An 18,834-nucleotide genomic window follows, 5' to 3' on the forward strand; every position below is an offset into this window, starting at 1 on the left:
TGAACAATAGCCCACCCTCACTGTTCAGGCTCCCCGGCTCATTGGATGAGCCGTCCAAAAATGCAGCTCTGCAATTAGTCAAAGTGACTGTCTGTCAAATACAACCTTCCCTCAGAGCAGGTTAGTCTGGGCCAACAGGAGACACTACTGCACTGATTTGCTTTCTCATAGATTTTATTTTATTTAAGGATATCGATCCTGTCTGGCTTGGGAAACCAGAGTGAACTGAATGTGATTTAGTTTGATCAAAGCATTCTCAACATTCATTTCGCAAACAATCACAAACTCACACAACGTATAGAATGGTAGTGGGCAAAAAGGTGACAAAAGAGAGTATTCTTCCATCAGTGTGTGAAGATGACGGAGATGAAGGTGGAAAAGAAGAGGATTTGGGAGGAATCGCAAGCAGGCCGGTCAGCAGACCCAGGAGTCTCTACAGCAGAGGAAGTGTGGATGGCCAAGTGAGTGTCCCGGCTCAGATTTTATGCAGTTTCTGTGTTAGAAAACACATGATGAGGGTGAGTGGGCTTAATGTCATTTAGCCAAGAAGGAAGTTATTTTCCACATCTATTCAACCAATCAGATTTTATGGATGGGGAAGGAATAAAGTTTGGCCTATGATATTTTAAACACTGGTTGCTGACATCCCAAATCTTGGTACGTGTCCAACTATGTGAAAGAGGGGAGTGTGAATGTCATCAGTGTGGTTTATGAACATTTTCAATACAATAAATATGCATGATTCTAGTTGGAAAAATGCAAACTTAATTTTTGAATGCCTAAAGTAAACATAAAGTGAATATTTAATATACGTTTGTTAACCCAACCACAATCTAGCCACCATAAAAGCGTCCAAATGGTATCAGAAATCTGAAGGAAATAATACACTACTGTACAAAAGTTTTTGGTCAATAATTTTTTCAAAACATTTCTATTTGACATAAATGCTGTTCTTTCTATTTCAAAAAAAAAAAAAAAAAAAAACCTGGAAAAACTGGTTTCCACAAATATATTAAGCAGCATGACTGTTTTAAATATTGATAATGAGAAATGTTTGCTGTGCAAATCAGAAAGATTTCTGAAGGATCATGTGACACTGAATATGTAGTAAAGATGCTGAGAATTCAGCTTTGCATCAGGAATAAATTACATTTTAAAATATTCTCAAACATAAAACACTTATTTTAAATTGTAATTATATTTTCAATATTGTAATTTTAAACACAGCCTTGGTGACCACAAGACCCCAAAAATCCACCAGAAACTCCTTCTCTAACATTACATTTTGATCAAATTATTGAAATGTGATTGGCTCCCGATCTGTCTTTTTTCATTTTAATTTTTTTGCATGTCATTGTATAAAGGTTAGGTTTTTTCTACTTTTTGATGCTCTCACTGCTTGCTTCGCTCCACTGTCAATCCCCCGCATGAGCCTGTCGCTCAGCTCCCATAGAGAATGAATTGTAAACGCCCGCTCATCTCAGCACCAGTGGGCACATACAGTAACTTTGCAACCCCTCACCACAAACCATCTGGCTTCATTCTGGTATGTGACCAGTTTACAAAATCCAATAAATTTCTGATAAATAAAATCAAGTCCTTCCCTATGGTTTTTGTGCCGCACAGTATGTTTCACTTGGAAATATGTCACATTGTAAGTAAAATGTCTTGTGAATGGTAAGATTGTGTGAAATTGATGTAAGTGTAATTTTTAACTAGAGAAGCAGAGTTTGCCAAAACAGCCATGGAATGTTGGCTTGACAAATTTTAGTTTGAAAGTTTTCAAAGATGTTTAAAAAGCCTTTGAAGTTTGAAGGTTTTTGGGCCGATAGATAGATAGATAGATAGATAGATAGATAGATAGATAGATAGATAGATAGATAGATAGATAGATAGATAGATAGATAGATAGATAGATAGATAGATAGATAGATAGATAGATCTATTAGTTAATCAGTAACTATTATTTTTTCCATACCTCCCCAAGAACTACTAAGAACTACTGTATACAGGTTGATAATTAATATGAATAATACATAATGTATAATTCATTCTAAAGTAAAGGTCATGGTAACCCACTAGTAATGACTCAAGTATTACCAAATTCTTCAGAAGGAATTAGTAATTATCAGTATTCTAAAGTGAAGATCATGATAACTCCCTAGTAATTACTGAAGTCATTGTAAACTTTTGAGGTTTTTGTAAAGTATTGAATAGTAATTATTCAGGTGTTACTACATCCTTCTAAAGGAATTAATCATTTTTTGGGTCAGTATTCTAAAGTGAAGATCGTGATAACTCCCTAGTAATTAATGAAGTCATTGTAAACTTTTGAGGTTTTTGTAAGGTCCTGGTTAGTAATTCATTTAGCTAGATTTGGTAACACTTAAATCATTACTAGTGGTTTACCGTGATCTTCACTTTAGAATACTAATCCAAATAATTAGTAGTTTCTCCAGAAGGATGTAGTAACACTTGAGTCATTACTATCCAAAACCTTACATATATCTCAAAAGCTCACAATGACATCAGTCAATATTAGGAAGTTATGACGATTTTCACTTTAGAATACTGATCCAAATAATTAGTACACTGTAAAAAGTGATAAGTTGACTTAACTTAATCATTTTAAGGCAATGGGTTTCCTCAATTTTTTTAAGTAAATGATAATTTTAAAAAATAATTTAAGTGAATTGTCAAGTTCACTTAACTTTTTTATTATTATTATTATTTACTTAATAATGTTAAGGCAATGGGTTTCCTCAATTTTTTTAAGTTAAGTCAACTAATCACTTTTTACAGTGTAGTTCCTTTAGAAGGATTTGGTAATACTTGAATCATTACTAGTGGGTTACCATGATCTTCATTTTAGAATTAATTATTCATTATGCATAATTCACATTAATTATGAACCTGTATAAAGTAGTTCTTAGGAGTTCTCAGGATATATGAAAAAAAAATAGTAGTTATTGATTAGCTAATAGTGAACTACCAGTTTCAACTTAGCGCTATTACTTAATAAATCGTTAATCAGAGTTTCTTGTTAGTTAATAGTAGTTACTACAATGTTAATAGTGCATTAGTCATTTGTTCCTGTGTAGTTATTCATTAACGACGGAACAGTATTCTAAAGTGTTACCACTGAGATAAAAAACTAAAAATACAACCATCAACGTTTTTCAAAATTGTTATTTTTTTGTAAAATATGTCATCAAATTTTTATATTAGTGCTACCAGTATTACAACATTAACATTGTAACTTATTTGTAACATTGGAACTTTTAATTGAATGCGATATTTTGTCATTGCAACATTTTGCAACATCACTGTTACCCCACCGGTCACTATTGTGACCATCAAGATGTTTACTCACTCTATGACCACACTCAACAAAACTGAATATATGTGAATTCATATATTAATACTAGACACCTCAAAGATAATGTGTACCAAAAATCTTTGTCATATCTTTATGTTAACATACTTTACTAGCCTTTTGTTTTGGAGCTTTGATGCAGCCATCATCAAGTAAACTGCTCTGGTCATGTGACAATTTGCACTTACCATGTGAAACAGCACATATTGATTTTTTTCCATATTTGCAGGAAGTGCACTAAAACATCAGTCAGTTAGGTTTTTAGAGTTTTATAAATGAAAACCTTTTTCACTGTTGTGACCGGTGGGATTAAATGGGTTAATTTGGAAAAACTCTGCTGAACTGGTGAATTCTCATCAGAGCATCCTCTGCGTTGTTCCGCTCAGAGAGTGTCTAGATCACCCAGCCATCATCAAAGCACAAGAATGGCCCATCAGGATGAAGATCATATGAATGAAGAAGATGAGGTGGATGAAGGTGGAGGTATCCATCCAGGTGATGGACAGCAGCAGGAGGAAGAGTGTGTTATCAGTGACGAAGATTTTGACACAGACCTGGAACTCGACAGATTTCACAGTGAGAGTTCTTATTAAAAGTGAAAGTGTGAATATGAGCAGAGAGAGAGAGAGAGAGTGGGCCGACGGGGGGACGTGGGTGATGCACGTTCTGATAGAGGGTGTCAAAGAGCTAAGGGGCACAGAATATGATGTTGCCACTCAACAGGGAATAAAACAGGCAAACGGCCGTGAGTCATGCTTGTAATTTCAGACAGGTCTCTCTCTCTTCCTCTCTCTCTCTCTCATTTTTCACCTGCTTGTTCTGCAGATACCGAAACACCTACACACTCCTCTACATATACATAAATCACGGCTCCATCCATCTCTCACTATCTCTCTGATGGCTGTTTATTCAGCTTATTAGAGATAGCCATCTGCTAGATTACTGCTGTGTGCCTCCGCATAGCTTAATGAATGGCTTGGGAATTTTCCACATTCATGATAATTGCGCATCTCAATGAGAAACAATGATACATCGTTGTCGTATTTGGTTTATAAAGTCACACCAGTTCATCTCATTTGAGCTGTAAAGGTTGCATGTGTGAATACGGCACATTGGTTATCTTCTGTATCGACCGCATTGATTAGCTGTGCTTGCTAAGGAAAGCGTCACTATTGTTTTCACTCATAAATCATAATGATAATGGCTAACTTCTAACCTTGTATTTTAAATTTTAGAGCGTAACTTGTCTCATACAGTTTGTGCTGCAGACATTGAGATGTTTTATTGCTTTTGTAAGCAGTTATTCAATGTTTTTGTTCTATTATTATTGCATTTATTCTTTTGCATTTATATTTAGATTTCTTGCACTTTAGTATGAGAAAAGTGCATTATAAATAATAATAATTATTAATATTAATTCAGATGGAAAATAAATTGAAAGGGGCCACAGTCACAGGACAAGAACAGTCACCAGAATGTTATAGGATTCTAGATTTTATGGTTTTAGTATTTTGAGTTTGTCTGTATAGATTGAGAAATTAACATAGTATCATGATTGCAGCTGTCAATAACATTTTGCATAATTTATGTGCATAAGAGCTGTTTTATCAAACAAAAGAATGAGAGGTATTCTGATTATGTTCTAGATGAAAGACGAGCATATGACCCTACAGGACAGTCAAGCTACAGAGAGGCTTGTAAGATGCTGAATGTAGTTCCAGTATCCTACTTCCTCCGAAATATGAACCAGAGTGAACTCAACATGATGCATTATGGGCTGGGCTCACAGGTAAGAGCAAAGAAACTCATTTAGGGGGCATTTACACGACACCGTTTTCAACTGAAGATAGAAAACCTTTTATGCATTTTGGCTGTTCATTTACACAACAACAGCGTTTTGGGGGCATGAAAACGCAAACTTTTGAAAACGGGTTTCAATGTGCAACTTTTTGAAAACGATACCGTTATCGTCTCCATGTATATTCTGAAAATTCTGAATTTTTGAATTGGTTGTCACAAGCATGCACATTACATCTTTAGTGATAGTCTATAATTAGTGTTAGTGTTTGTGCGCAGATGTGTAGTAGGCCTATAAGTGATATCGCCATCTACTGACCTGACATGCATAATACAGCGTTTTTACTTGTTTTTGCGAATCCTTGGGAATGAGGATTGTTTTGACAATCTTATCGTCAGTACACAAAACTATTCAAAAATGCTAAGGAAAAACATTTCCAGTTTCCCCTGAACCATTGCGAATAACGTTTACATTAAGAAATGATGGCGAAATGTAAAACTAATGATTTAAAGATGTTGATTATGTCTATAGAAACAATATATTTTACATTTACTGCAAAATATGCACAAATATACATATATTTAAGTAGTTTGAGAGACTTTATTACATCATTCATTGTGCTTAATGAGCACTGTAAGAGTTTTTCTGATTCTGATTGGTGGATATTTTATTGCAGAATCATGGGTAATGTAATTTTCACTGTTAAAAATGAATTATTTAATAATAAGTTGAAATAATATGGACTGATGGCTACAACAAAAGCATATACAATCAATTAACAACCTTATAGCTCAAAGTAGGTCCATTTTTACTCCCAGAGCCTGACTGCTGCATTCTATACGAATAACAAAAGATATGATAAACATCTTAAAAACTTTCCTCTGCAGGGTACCAAAGCTCTGGCCATTTCCTTAGTAACCAACACCTCCATCCTGAAGCTCAATCTGCGAGATAATTGGATGGAGGGAATAGGCGGGGCTGCCATTGCTGATATGCTCAAAGAGAATTGCTACATCACAGGTGACTTCCTGCAGTCCCACACACAACATCACAGTACTGCCTTGTTTTCTGTTGGACTTTTATTTGCGATTCACTAGTAGTGTGAAAGTCTGTTTGATCTCATCTGTGAGACAGTCTTGTCATGTTTTTTATAGAGGAACATGGGGGTTGGACAAGTCTGGAATCTTTTAGCAATATCTTGCAAGATGTTTTATGGTGGCATGACAAAGCCAACATACCGATTTCCATATCAGATTTCCAAACAGGCCCAAATTCCCAGACTTCCTTTGGTGGGTCGAAAATGTCTATGCAATGTTAATTCATGCTAAAAACTTGCTAGCAACAAGTTAAAACATGCTAGTTTGCTAAATGATACAAGAAACATCCTATCAACATTTTAAAATGGTAACAATGTGTTAAAACATGCTAACATGTTAAGAACATGCTAACAACTTTTTAAATTATGTTAAATAATGTTAAAAGATGCTAGTAATGTTAAATCCTGCTAGAAACATGCTAGTAACTTGCTAAATCATGCTATCCGAGATATGGCAGATGCTCCAGCATGTCTAGAATGTATATAATAAATAGATAGTAAAAGAAATATATATGCTAGCAACATGCTAAAAGATGCTAGTATGTGCTAAATCATATTAGAAACATGTTACCAATTTGTATGATGCTAGAAACATGTTAGCATGCTAGGATGATTAGCATATTATGATTAGGATGATTAGCATATTATGATTAGCATGTTATCATAAAGGATACTAGCAAAGCATTAAATCATGCTATTAGTGTGCTAAATTATGCTAGCAACATGCTAAAACATGCCAGCAAGTCGAGAAGCCTAACCTTCATTTATATTCTGCTGTAAAGTAGCTCTAAAAATACAATAGTGTCATGTTTTTCAGCTGGGGTCAGTTCAGTTTTGGTTCAGTTCAATGACTGTGTAAAGATCATCAAATATGAAAGAAGATTAATTCAGCTATAAAGCAGCCCTGTAGAAAACAGTGATGTCATCATCTAGCCAAGTTCAGCTCTCAACCATATGTCTGCTGAAAAACAATAGAAACCATTACAGAATTTGTAATGGTTTTACTGTTTGTAAGGGGAATTGAATTGATTTTAATGGAAACTTCTAGGTCTATTCTATTGGTGGCTTGATAAAAACCACTAAATGGAATATGTCCCAAAACAAGGTACAGGAAACATTTTTTAAATTGTTTTAATGCTTAATAGTTGATGGTTTGTAATGGTATTTGTAGTGGAAACCATTAGAATTTCTGTGATGGTTTTTATTGTTTGTTTTTTGTTTTTTTCAGCAGGGTGCGGACTCAATTCACTAATATTGCTAAATATTAAGTGTCCACAACTAAGCATGCCAGAGGCAACTGTGGGAAGGAACCCAAACTCGATCAGTTACAAAAATGGAGAAAAAAATAAATAAATAAAAAATAAAAACTGGGAAGAAACCAGGCTCAGTCGGCAGTTCTCCTCTGGCAAGACAAACCAACGTGATGTGGTTTAATTCCAGGCTGCATCACAAGTCAGATTGTTTATTGTTATGAAGATTGCAGTACATCACATGGTGATTCCAGCAATGTGTTAAATCATGTTAGCAATAAGAAACTTCAAAACTTTCAGACAAAGGATTTGTCAAGCCTGCATCAACGTTTGTCTTATCTAATTGTTGCTGTCCTACATTGTGATATCTGCTGAGTCTGCTGGTGAAAATGTAATAGATAATATCCAATTCAAAACAACATACAACCATTTCATAGTCCACAATTTAAATTCACATTTTAGCCATCATTCACTGCGCATTTTGATTCATTTGGTTTGGTTGATAAGGTTGGTTTTGCAGCACTCCCTCAAGATATGAACTGTAAAACCTATGCTTTTCCTTCCCAGAAATTGATTTGTCTGAAAACCGGATGGGTGAATACGGAGCCAGGGCTCTGTCCAGCATGCTGTTGGAAAACTCTACCCTATTCTCTCTCAACCTCTCCGGGAACCATCTGGACGAGCGAGCAGCCAGACACCTGTCCCCAGCTCTGATCAGCAACCAGAAACTTCAGCTCCTCGACCTGAGTCACAACAGATTCGGAGATATAGCAGGTGTGAGATGATGTGAAAAGCCGCTGATGAAAGGTTCACCACTTGATTACTGCAGACCTCCGAATAACTTTGCTTTTAGAGGGGCATTTAGTGGTTTTTGAGGCATTTGGTTGCCACATGTTGAATGGTTAAGTGGAACAGTTGGATTGGAAGACTACAGTTTCATGGCCACTTAGTTGGACAAGTACTAGAAAAAAAACAGCTTGAGATTTGACCACATGCATAACAAAAAGAACATTAACCTTTAACGCCATATTGCACCATGGTAATGAAATTAAAATCTGTCCGTTTCACTTACTTTGAGCAGTTCATTATATTGATGATTTTATAGCATTACAGAGTATAATAAAAATGTCTAGACACAAATTTGGATAATTTAGTTTCAGTTCACGAAGCAAAAGATAAGCTGCCAAGTGCAGTGACTTAGACAGGAACCATTGGAGAGCTTCATTGCTTTATTAAATTTATGAAACTGAAAAACTAACATGGCAAAATGTGATGTTGTTTAATGAAGAAAAAAATATAAATGTGCAGCGATGGTGCCTTCAGTGGTGCAAGGATGGAGAGCTGCTGTTTTACTTTTGATTATTCAACTTGTTCTTTATTTTATTTTAGAGAAATTATAGCTATAGCTAATAGAACTAATAACTTATTTTAGTGCCTGTACACCATGGTAAATGAAACATAAATTCATAAATTAAATCTGTGATCTGTCTAGCAATCATAACTAGCTTCATTAACAAAACAAAACAAACAAAAAACATTAGAATGCATTAGAGTAAGGAAAAAACTGCCGTGATTAGCTGCTTTTGAATAAGATACCAAATAAGCAGTTACTTCAGTTTTAAGCAAACAAAGCTTTGGGTATCAGAAATTACGTGTCTTTGCCAAAAAACTAATCGATCGATTACTTTAATGTGAAATGTGGTTTTTTTCTCTTTAAACATAACATCACTAGGTCCAAATGTGTTGTGAAATCAGGACCCTATCGGAACAAACATGGCGGACAAATTCGCAGCAGCAAAGTCGCAGCAACAGTGAGAAAGTGACTAAATTTCATGACAAAATTCTGAAATTGGCTGCACTGGGGACATTCTAAAACACTTAATGTGAAAAACGCTTAATGTGGCTTAATGCATTATAACAGTGTTTTTAAAAGAAAAAATTCAGTAAACACATTATTAATAAGCAGACAAGCAGATGAGCCCAGAATACTAAGGCAACGCATTTAATTATGCATTAAGCATTAAAACCATTATAAGGAATAGGCCTATGCTTAACGTGGCTTAACAATTTATTAATTATGATTTATTAATAATGTTCATTGAGTTTGGTATTTTTAAAAACAAAGTTTTAATGCATTAAACCACGTTAAGCTTTTTCCTTTTTTTTTTTTTTTTTTTTTTTATGGGAGGAAAACGCTAAATGTGTAATTAAACCCATTGCGTTCAAATTATGGGCTCATATCTACGACGGCGTTTTAGTGCCTCCTTAAAAAATAAAAAAATTCTAAAATTACGGGATTAACGTCGTAATATTTTGAGAATAAAGTCGAAACTACGAGAATAAAGTCGAAATATTTCGAGAATAAAATCGAAATTACGAAAATAAAGTCGAAATATTACGAGAATAAAGTCGAAACACTTCGAGAATAAAGTCGAAACACTACGAGAATAAAGTCGAAATGTTTCGAGATTAAAGTCGAAATGTTTTGAGAATAAAGATTATATAGTTCTAATATTTTGAGATAGGCTATTCTAGCCTTTTGCTCATGCAAATGGCCCGGATTGAGAGCACCGGGAGATATTCCAAATCTCAGTTTTCAAAATCTGTCAGTTTTATAGCTCAATACAAATAGGCTATATTGCAATAATGTGTTTGTCAAGCGGCATGTGAGTCAGCCATTTTTCAGATTACAACAATGAACGACGAGACATTATTTTCATTATAAATGAGGCTAAACTGTTTTGTTGTTGTTGTTTTTTCATGCCTTATGATGTTCCTTCAATTTATATCTTGCTATAAACTTGAAATAAAGAGCAAAAACACATTTATAATTTGTATTTCGTTATAAAACTGTCAGAAATTGAAAGCTGAGCTGTGTGTAAAAGCAACAAAGCACACAATTGTTGCGATTACTGGTTGGCTGCCGCGCTACAAATAATGAATGGAAGACGTTAAATGTTATGTCCTCATTTACAGTATACCATGAATAAAACAGTTTTTATGTAGATTAGAGCATTCACACGCACGCAGAGGCGGCGCGGCAGCGCGTAGCAGGAGCAGAGCAGAAGCGGCAGCGCCGCGATAGTTTCGGCGCCGAGTCTATTTTTGCTGCGCCGCTTACTCTGAATTAAAGCCACAGTGCATTTTTCTTGATCAAAATTGACCTGATTAACATGAAAAATGACACATTTCACCGTAAAATCATGTGAGGTGTTTCGTGTTTCACAATCATGGGGTAAAAGGCACACTGTATTGATAAATACTTTAGCTAAAAAAAAAAATGTGATACTAATGTCTAAGTTAATACTTGTTCAAATGAATCACTTTAGCAAAGTTAGGCTATTTTCTGCTTATTTTGATAAATAATGTTCAATAAATATAATGTCATTAAAATGTTAATATAAAAATATATTTTAAAATACAGAAACAAAATAAAAAGTAAAGATTCTGAAAGCATTGAAGGAGATCCCATAATAAGTTAATATAGATTTACAGTAGTAACAACACATTTTATTTTATTATATGATATGATTAATATCATGTTTTTAAATGTGATGGTTTCATTATAAACATGGTGATTATCTCTAAGGTGGACACCCAACATAATAGGCTATATGATACCATATGAACCATGTCATGTCAACAATTGGAAAAGTCAGCCATCTATTAATTATCATGTTAATTATTGTGCCTTTCGCCCCAACAGCTTTCAAATACCATACTTTTACATATTCTTTTACATATTCATATTCATACATATGCAATGGAAGACATGAAATATTATTTCCAAGCATAATGTCCCCGCGAGTATGACACATGGTATGATTTCTGCTGCGATTGATGAGCTGATGTTAAGAAACAGTTGTTCCTGTTCAGTCTGTTAATAAATAGCTGTTTCCGCGAGTCCTTAAAATTGACATCCCAGTAAGATGATGCGGCCGCTCGGACAATATTCAAATCAGTTCTGGTGGCCATGGTAACTTCTCCCGGTGCTCTCAACGCGGGCCATTTGCATGCGCAATATAGGCTATACTTTCAAAATATTATAACTTTAATTTCTACGATTTAAATTCTCGAAACATTTCGACTGTATTCTCGTAATATTTCGACTTTATTCTCGTAGTTTCGACTTTATTCTCGAAATATTATGACTTTAATCTCGTAATCTTAGATTTTTTTTTTTTTTTTAAGGAGGCACTAAAACGCCGTCGTACATATCTGCTTGTCTGTACGTAGTATAATTTATTAATAAGGTTTATTGAGTTTGGTATTTTTAAAAACACTCGGCCCTGACTCATTTTCTAAAGCGTTTTTGAAAAAATCCATACCCCACCTTTAAGTGTTTTAGAATGTCCCCAGAACTGTCAATTTCTGAGAAACAGGCGTTGCTAAATGAATTTTTTTTTTAAACGAATTGATTAAATGAATGATTCTGTGGATGTACCCATTCTGTACCCATTTCGTTCCTGAATGAATCATTGTTTTGAACGATTCCAACGTTCAGTGAACATTCAGTGACTCACTCTTCTGGCGGAGCTGCTGTATGTAACGTGCAGAAAGAGTTAAGGTCAGGTTCACACAGCAGCAAAATACGGTTGCCAGTCCTGTATTTGAGTCCTTAATACGGTTATGTTCACAGACAGTTCGCTTATTTACGGGTGTGACAACCGCATTCTGTAACCGAACTCACACCCGTAAATTTTCAGGACTCATAACTGCATTCTCGGAACAGGAGTGGACAACTATTGTCTGTCAGGTCATACAGCGCGAGAGAGAGCCGCACAAACGCGCGTCTACCATGTGTTTCGTGTTTTCATGTGTTTTCGGTAACTTACAGTGACGGAGACATGAGCTGCGTGTCATCTGAAATTTTTAGATCCTGTCCTCCAGAGCCGCTCCAGTCAGTTTTGTGTTCTGCGCTTGTCCGAGCGATTCAAATCTGGAGCGCTCTCCACCCAAATTTAAAAGCTGCAGTCGATTAGTGAAGATTTGACGAATGAACTCGCGGCTCGATTGGACTCTTGTCGTGTCAGAAAGTGATAAGACTTTCAGTTTTATGGACGGCGCCATCTTTGATTTTACTTTGGTCACTGTCGCTATGGTTACTGGTGAGGAACACTGGCTTGACTCCGGTTGCACGTTCATACAGACAGTATTCTAAACACAACTGTAAGCTGCTGTGTGAACAGGACATTTCGAGACTCGCACCTGTAAAGAAAATGCGGTTGTCAATCCCAAAAACTGACAGTGTGAACGTAGCCCTAGTAAAACACACCCAAAGACCGGAACTGTTGTTTATTACCCAGTGTAATATAAGTTAATGTGAACATATTTCTATTTCTGCTGTCAATGAAAAGTTGCTTGAGGTGTAGCCTATTGATGAGGTTACGTGGACACATATATTGGTCAAGTGTAGTATGTCTACCGAGAGGTGATAAATTTGCATTTAAACAAACCTTTAACTACAATGTTATTTTTAACATTTTGATAAGTGGGTCAGTGTTGAAACCTGCCGATAAAAACCTTTAAATCTGTTGTTTTCAAACAGAGATAACAGAGATTATTCATATCTTTCTATGGGAAAGTATGGAAATGCAATTCTTCAAAATAATGTTGTTTTTTATAGCTAAGTGCTTTCTTCTTAACTGCAATGCAAATTGGAAATGATATTCCCCTTCAACACAAGCACAATATCTTCATATTTGCAATATCCAGAGGGCTGGTTCTCAAAAGATCAGAAACTCCAGTATGATGATGAGGGATATAGAATACAGTCCTAAAGCCCCATAGCTGTCAGCATGAATGACAGAGTGTGAAGATAGGGAAATTACCAATAAAATGTTGCATATCATCAAGAGGAACTCCTCCATGACCTGCCATGATTCATACATCCTTAACAGATTCCGCTGGCACAGCTCTGTTCATATTACATATGGTGATGGCTTTCTTTTTATAATCATACACTGCTTGCTTATTCCTGGCAGGCTACCCTGGTGACCATTGCAAATACAGTCAATAATGCCTGATACAGTTCTGTATATCAAATATGATATCCATTGAGTTTTTATTTCTTTAAGACCTTTGAAAATGGTAACAGTTTAAGGAAATGCCATTTAGTATGCATAATACACAGTTTAAAAGTTTGGGGTCAGAAAGATTTTTTAATAATTTTGAAAGAGGCCTCTTATGCTCACCATGGCTGCATTTATTTGAAAATTACTGTAAAAATAGTAATATTGTGAATTTTCACAATTTAAAAGATATATATATATATATATATATATATATGTGTGTGTGTGTGTGTGTGTGTGTGTATGTTTTAAGATCTAATTTATTCCTGCGATGCAAACCATTACTCCAGTCTTTAGTGTCACTGTAACGGGGCTGACGAGACGTGAGGATCAAAGTGCAAGCTTTTATTTACTGGCATGGTCATAAATACAGGCAGGGTCGAGCAATGGCAAACAGGTATGGCAGGGACAAGACAGAGTAATCTTAGGGCAAGCGAAGGTCGATGATGGGCGAACAGTATCCAATGGGGCAAGACAAGAGATAATCCAGGTACACGTGGGAGTGGGAAGACCAGGAACTGAGGCAGAGCAGGACACCCAGGCAGAACCGGCAAAGCAGAGAACCCAGGCGGAGACCAGGACGGAGCAGGAGCCCACTAGAGCGGAGTAGACGGAACCGGAGCCCACCAGTGTGGAGCAGACAGGCGGGAGACCTCCACGGCGGAGCAGGAAAACCCCACGACGGATCAGGAACACACAGCAGAGATTGAAGCCTAGGAAAAACAAGCAACAGAGAGAGCATATGGTCTCAAGGACAGAGGCAGAAAACACGAAGTTCATCAATATTTTGCCTTGTGATAACGGAGCGGAACACAGTCCATAAGTCAACTCTGATGAAAACAGGACAGGGAGACAATTCACAATTTAAATCATTGGCAGTGACGGAGTAAACGGGACAGATATGGGGTGCATTTATCCTTTCTGGGATTAGGACAGACAGTTCAGGGTTAGATTCCTTGACAGACACAGGCAATACAGACAGTTCAAAATCAGACACGATGGCTGGTTCAGAACGGAGCGAGAGTTCAGAGGTAGCCTCCTCGGCCGGTTCGGAGCAGGGTAAAAAAAGTTCAATAACGGCCTCTGTGGCCGTGACAGAACAACCCGGAAGTTCTTAGACGTCCTCCATAGCCGTGACAGGACGAGAGTTCAGGGACGGCCTCCTTAGCCATAACAGAGCAAGACGAGAGTTGGTCAGTGGATACCACTGACACCTCCGGAGGTTCTGCAGCGGTTGCCGCCACCTCTGGAGAAGCTGCAGCGGGTGCCGCCACCTCGGGCAGTTCTGCGGTGGTGTACGCAGCCCAAACGCAACACAAAGCGATTCCAATCAGGGGAAGCGCTTCAGACAGGGGAACATGCATAAGAACAGGAGGGTTAGAGTGAGTGGGTTTGGAGACACCAGCGGTACATCCCTCAAACCGGGATAATGGAAGACTGAACTTGATGATCTGGGTGTGTCAGCCGTGTGATCCTCGAGTGATCGCATACCCTGCTTGAGGGCTAATAATAGTTTTGCAGTGTACATACCCCGCCAGTAGCCTATTGTCCATGAAAGCCGCTGGATCCTTGTGAGGCCGAGTATTCTGTAACGGGGCTGACGAGACGTGCGGATCCAAGTGAAAGCTTTTATTTACAGGCATGGTCATAAATACAGGCAGGGTCGAGCAATGGCAAACAGGTATGGCAGTGACAAGACAGAGTAATCCTAGAGCAAGCGAAGGTCGACGATGGGCGAACAGTATCCAATGGGGCAAAAAACTGAAAAACAGGCAATGCAAGACTAGGATACTAACAAGGGCTCTGTAGAGTAGCTATCACTAGGAGAGGGATACGTGCATACAATACTCAGCAATGAGGGAAAGAAAGTCCAGGGTTTAAATAAGGTATGTAATCAGTGTGTGTGTAGGATCAGGTGTGGGTGTGATTAGTGCAATGAATGATGGGAAATGGAGTCCAGTGTCATGGAGTCAATGTGGTGAGCGAGTGACCTCTGGTGGAGGGTGAATGGAAGTTCACAGACCGGATTCGTGACAGTCATGTTCCTTCAGAAATCATTCTAATATGCTGATTTGCTGCTTAAGAAATATTTCTTATTGTTATCAATGTTAAAAACAGTCATGAAAACAGAATTATTTGATGAATATAAAGTTAATTTTATATATATATATATATATATATATATATATATACAGTATATATATAATTTTTTTGAATCCATCCTTGCTGAATAAAAGTATATTTCTTTTAAATAGTAGTGTACATCTCCCAGGTTTCTCAAGATTATTGCCATGACAAATAAGTGTACATTTATATTTTAAGGTTGGTAGACACGGTAGGACATTAACTAAAGCTCAGAACTGGACGTTTGCAGGTTTAATCCCCTCGAGGAGTAAAATATGAATTATCACCACTGCACACTTGAGCAAGACATTTCACCTCAGGTTACTCCAGAGGGATTGTCTTTCTAATAAGTACTTAGAGTTACTTTGGATAAAAGTTTCAACTAAATCTGTGGCTCTAAACTGGTTTTCAAGGACATCATTATTTTGCTGTCTAAAGACTGGCCAGAAAGGATGAGATTATTATTAAAATTATTATATGAATTTTTCCCGATTATATTATATTATATTATATTATATTATATTATATTATATTATATTATATTATATTATATTATATTATATTATATTATATTATATTATATTATATTATATTATATTATATTATATTATATTATATTTAGAAAGAGAGTTGCTCACACAGGGACCATCATATTTTTGGCCTAAATTACTAGTTAATATCCAGTTAGATCATACAGAAATTAAATTGTAAGTGGAAGACACAATAACACACTGAATTAATAACAGTAACTCCCCTTTGCTGCTCTTCTCTATCTTTCTCCTTCCCTCAGGGGAAATCCTGGGTGCTGCTGTTGCCGAGAACACAGGAATGAAGTCACTCAATCTGGCTTGGAACTGCATTCGAGGAAAAGGAGCCATTGCATTTGCTAAAGGCCTGGAGGTAAGAGGAAAATAAAGTCCATTCTCTGCCAGAGTCACTCACTCATGTAAGAACTTACTTTGGCCTATCATCCATTGATCAAGTCAGGATTTAACAACCTAAATTTAGCAACATGCTGTTTGGTCCAGCATGCTATGCAGTAAATGAGTCTTATCACGAGGAATCAAAATTTAAAATAAAATAATCAAATTTTCTCCCCTGTCCAAAAATACTATTTATTAAAATTAAGTTGCACAATTCTAAGGGTCAAAAGGTGATGCATAAAATTTAAAACAAATAAATAGTACATAATAAATAAATACATAAGTAAAGAAATAATAAAAATATATAATAATAAAATTATTATTATTATTATTATTTAAAATAAATCCTGATGCAAACAAATTAGAAGTGGGCCTCAGTGTGGGAAAAATAAATAAATAAGTAATATGTCCCTTTTTAAAAAAATATTCTGAAGCACTTCTGCAGAAATTCTGCACATATGTTACAGTAGTTGTTCTGTTGGATTTGATTTTGAAGGGAAATATCTTCTTGCGGACCCTGGATTTGTCGTTCAACGGCCTGGGCAAAGAAGGAGCTGTGGCTCTAGAGGAAGCACTCAAACACAACAATACACTGGAGGATCTGAATATCAGGTACTGTTGTCACAGTATGATTATATATTATACTGTAACTGTATTTATAGAAAGCAGGACATGCATCACCTACGAGTCAATGTTTTGTAGGGCCACCTTACCTATTCTTTTCTGCATGTACACAGTCCTTGATTTATTGCCGTAATTATGAGATGGTAGACAGTTGAAATTGTTCAACATTTGTCTGCTAAATTAGTTTGAATGTTCACAATGCACAGTTATTCATGATTTATTTGCAGTGGTGAAATCAACAAACACCAGACTTTGCAAACAGTCGACAAACTGACAGCTAGAATAAAAGTACCTCAAATACTTTTTTCTTTGTCTGCAGCAATAATCGCATACCGTTCGAAGGAGCCATCCATTTTGCGCTGGGCCTCCAAGTGAACACGACTCTACGAATTCTCAAAGTACGAAAGATTAAAATAGTAACAGCAGGGAATTATTGAAGCAAGCATGGCTTTTAAGCTTAGACTTTCAAGTCTGTGTCACAAGAGATTTATGGCATTTCTATCTTTGTTATGACTAATTTTGTTGGTTTTCTGTATGATCCAGATGTCTAGGAACCCAATGCAGTCAGCGGGATGCTTCGCCATTTTAAAATCAGTTCAAGCAAACCCAGAAACTGCAGTAGAGTTCTTAGACTTCTCTGTGAGTGAATCTTTCCCATTCATTTCTCATATTTCCTTTTCCTTACTGGTTTTGTGTATCTCTAACCTCAGTTTCTCATAGGATATTTGCGTGGACCAGGAATTTGAAGACTTATTCGAAAGCACCAAAGAAACACTCCCAAACCTTCAAGTGAAACATGGTGGAAAAATTAATGCAGTGCTTAAAAAGAGCTGAGCTTTATTCAGAAACACATTCTGGATAATTCAATTGTAATCGTGTAGGCTTGTAGAACTGCAAATGTATTTCTGAACTTGCATAAAACCTAGACTCTAAACTGATTTGAATCTCGCTCCACACTCCTCCACATGGTAAATTGGATCAAGTCATGGTTGATGGATCATGGTTTCCGGCGTTAAGGGAACAACGGTTCGGTAGAATAATGTTTAGAAAAAGATTTGATGACATTAGTGATCATAGACTTTAAAATATTACTTACAAAATGGGCGAATGAGATGATGTGTGGAGTAAGCAGAATTGATCTAATTACTTTACTACTGTTTAAAAGTTTGAGGTAGGTAAGTTTTTATGTTTTCAAAAGAAGTCTCTAATGCATTTATTCAATCACCAATTCCGTAAATATTATGAAATATTATTACAATTTACAATAACTTTTCTATTTGAGTATATTTTAAAATGTAATTTATTCCTGTGATGCAAAGCTGAATTTTCAGCATCATTACTCTAGTCTTCAGTGTCACATGATCCTTCAGATTTTTATTTAAAAGCATTATTAAAAAATTATCAATGTTGAAAACAGTTGTGCAGCTTCATTTTTGTGGAAACCAGTATATACATTTGATAAAGTTAAAAAGAACAGCATTTATTCAAAATAGAAATGTATAAAAGTATTAATTGCATTCACTTAAAAACATAATTTTGGGTTTATATACCCCTTGCTGAGAAACCAGCAAA

At 36.1% G+C, this 18,834-nt stretch overlaps 1 protein-coding gene across 2 annotated transcripts; it reads left to right on the top strand.

The window, feature by feature from the left end:
* Window positions 1-130: 130 nt before the first annotated feature.
* Window positions 131-18,829, top strand: lrrc74b (leucine rich repeat containing 74B). 2 transcript variants are annotated; one of them, XM_058776323.1, is made up of 11 exons: window positions 131-461; window positions 3,763-3,952; window positions 5,023-5,165; window positions 6,062-6,194; window positions 6,329-6,463; window positions 8,088-8,294; window positions 16,506-16,615; window positions 17,135-17,250; window positions 17,582-17,660; window positions 17,806-17,901; window positions 17,983-18,829. In XM_058776323.1, the coding sequence occupies exons 1-11, from the start codon at window positions 303-305 to the stop codon at window positions 18,094-18,096; spliced, it is 1,482 nt and encodes a 493-aa protein (XP_058632306.1). In that variant the 5' UTR covers window positions 131-302; the 3' UTR covers window positions 18,097-18,829. The 2 variants fall into 2 exon arrangements, with proteins under 2 accessions (XP_058632306.1, XP_058632307.1); XM_058776324.1 differs by lacking the exon at window positions 6,329-6,463.
* The last annotated feature ends 5 nt before the right edge of the window (window positions 18,830-18,834 follow it).

The sequence above is a fragment of the Onychostoma macrolepis genome, chromosome 05, assembly GCF_012432095.1.
Source record: "Onychostoma macrolepis isolate SWU-2019 chromosome 05, ASM1243209v1, whole genome shotgun sequence".
Classification (NCBI taxonomy): Eukaryota; Metazoa; Chordata; class Actinopteri; order Cypriniformes; family Cyprinidae; genus Onychostoma; species Onychostoma macrolepis.

Excerpts from the sequence above, each read along its gene's own strand:
- lrrc74b (XM_058776323.1), top strand. The coding sequence starts at position 303 with ATGGTAGTGGGCAAAAAGGTGACAAAAGAGAGTATTCTTCCATCAGTG. Across the intron at positions 6,195-6,328 it reads AGAGAATTGCTACATCACAG|AGGAACATGGGGGTTGGACA; the intron begins GTGACTTCCTGC and ends TGTTTTTTATAG. Across the intron at positions 6,464-8,087 it reads AAATTCCCAGACTTCCTTTG|AAATTGATTTGTCTGAAAAC; the intron begins GTGGGTCGAAAA and ends TTTCCTTCCCAG.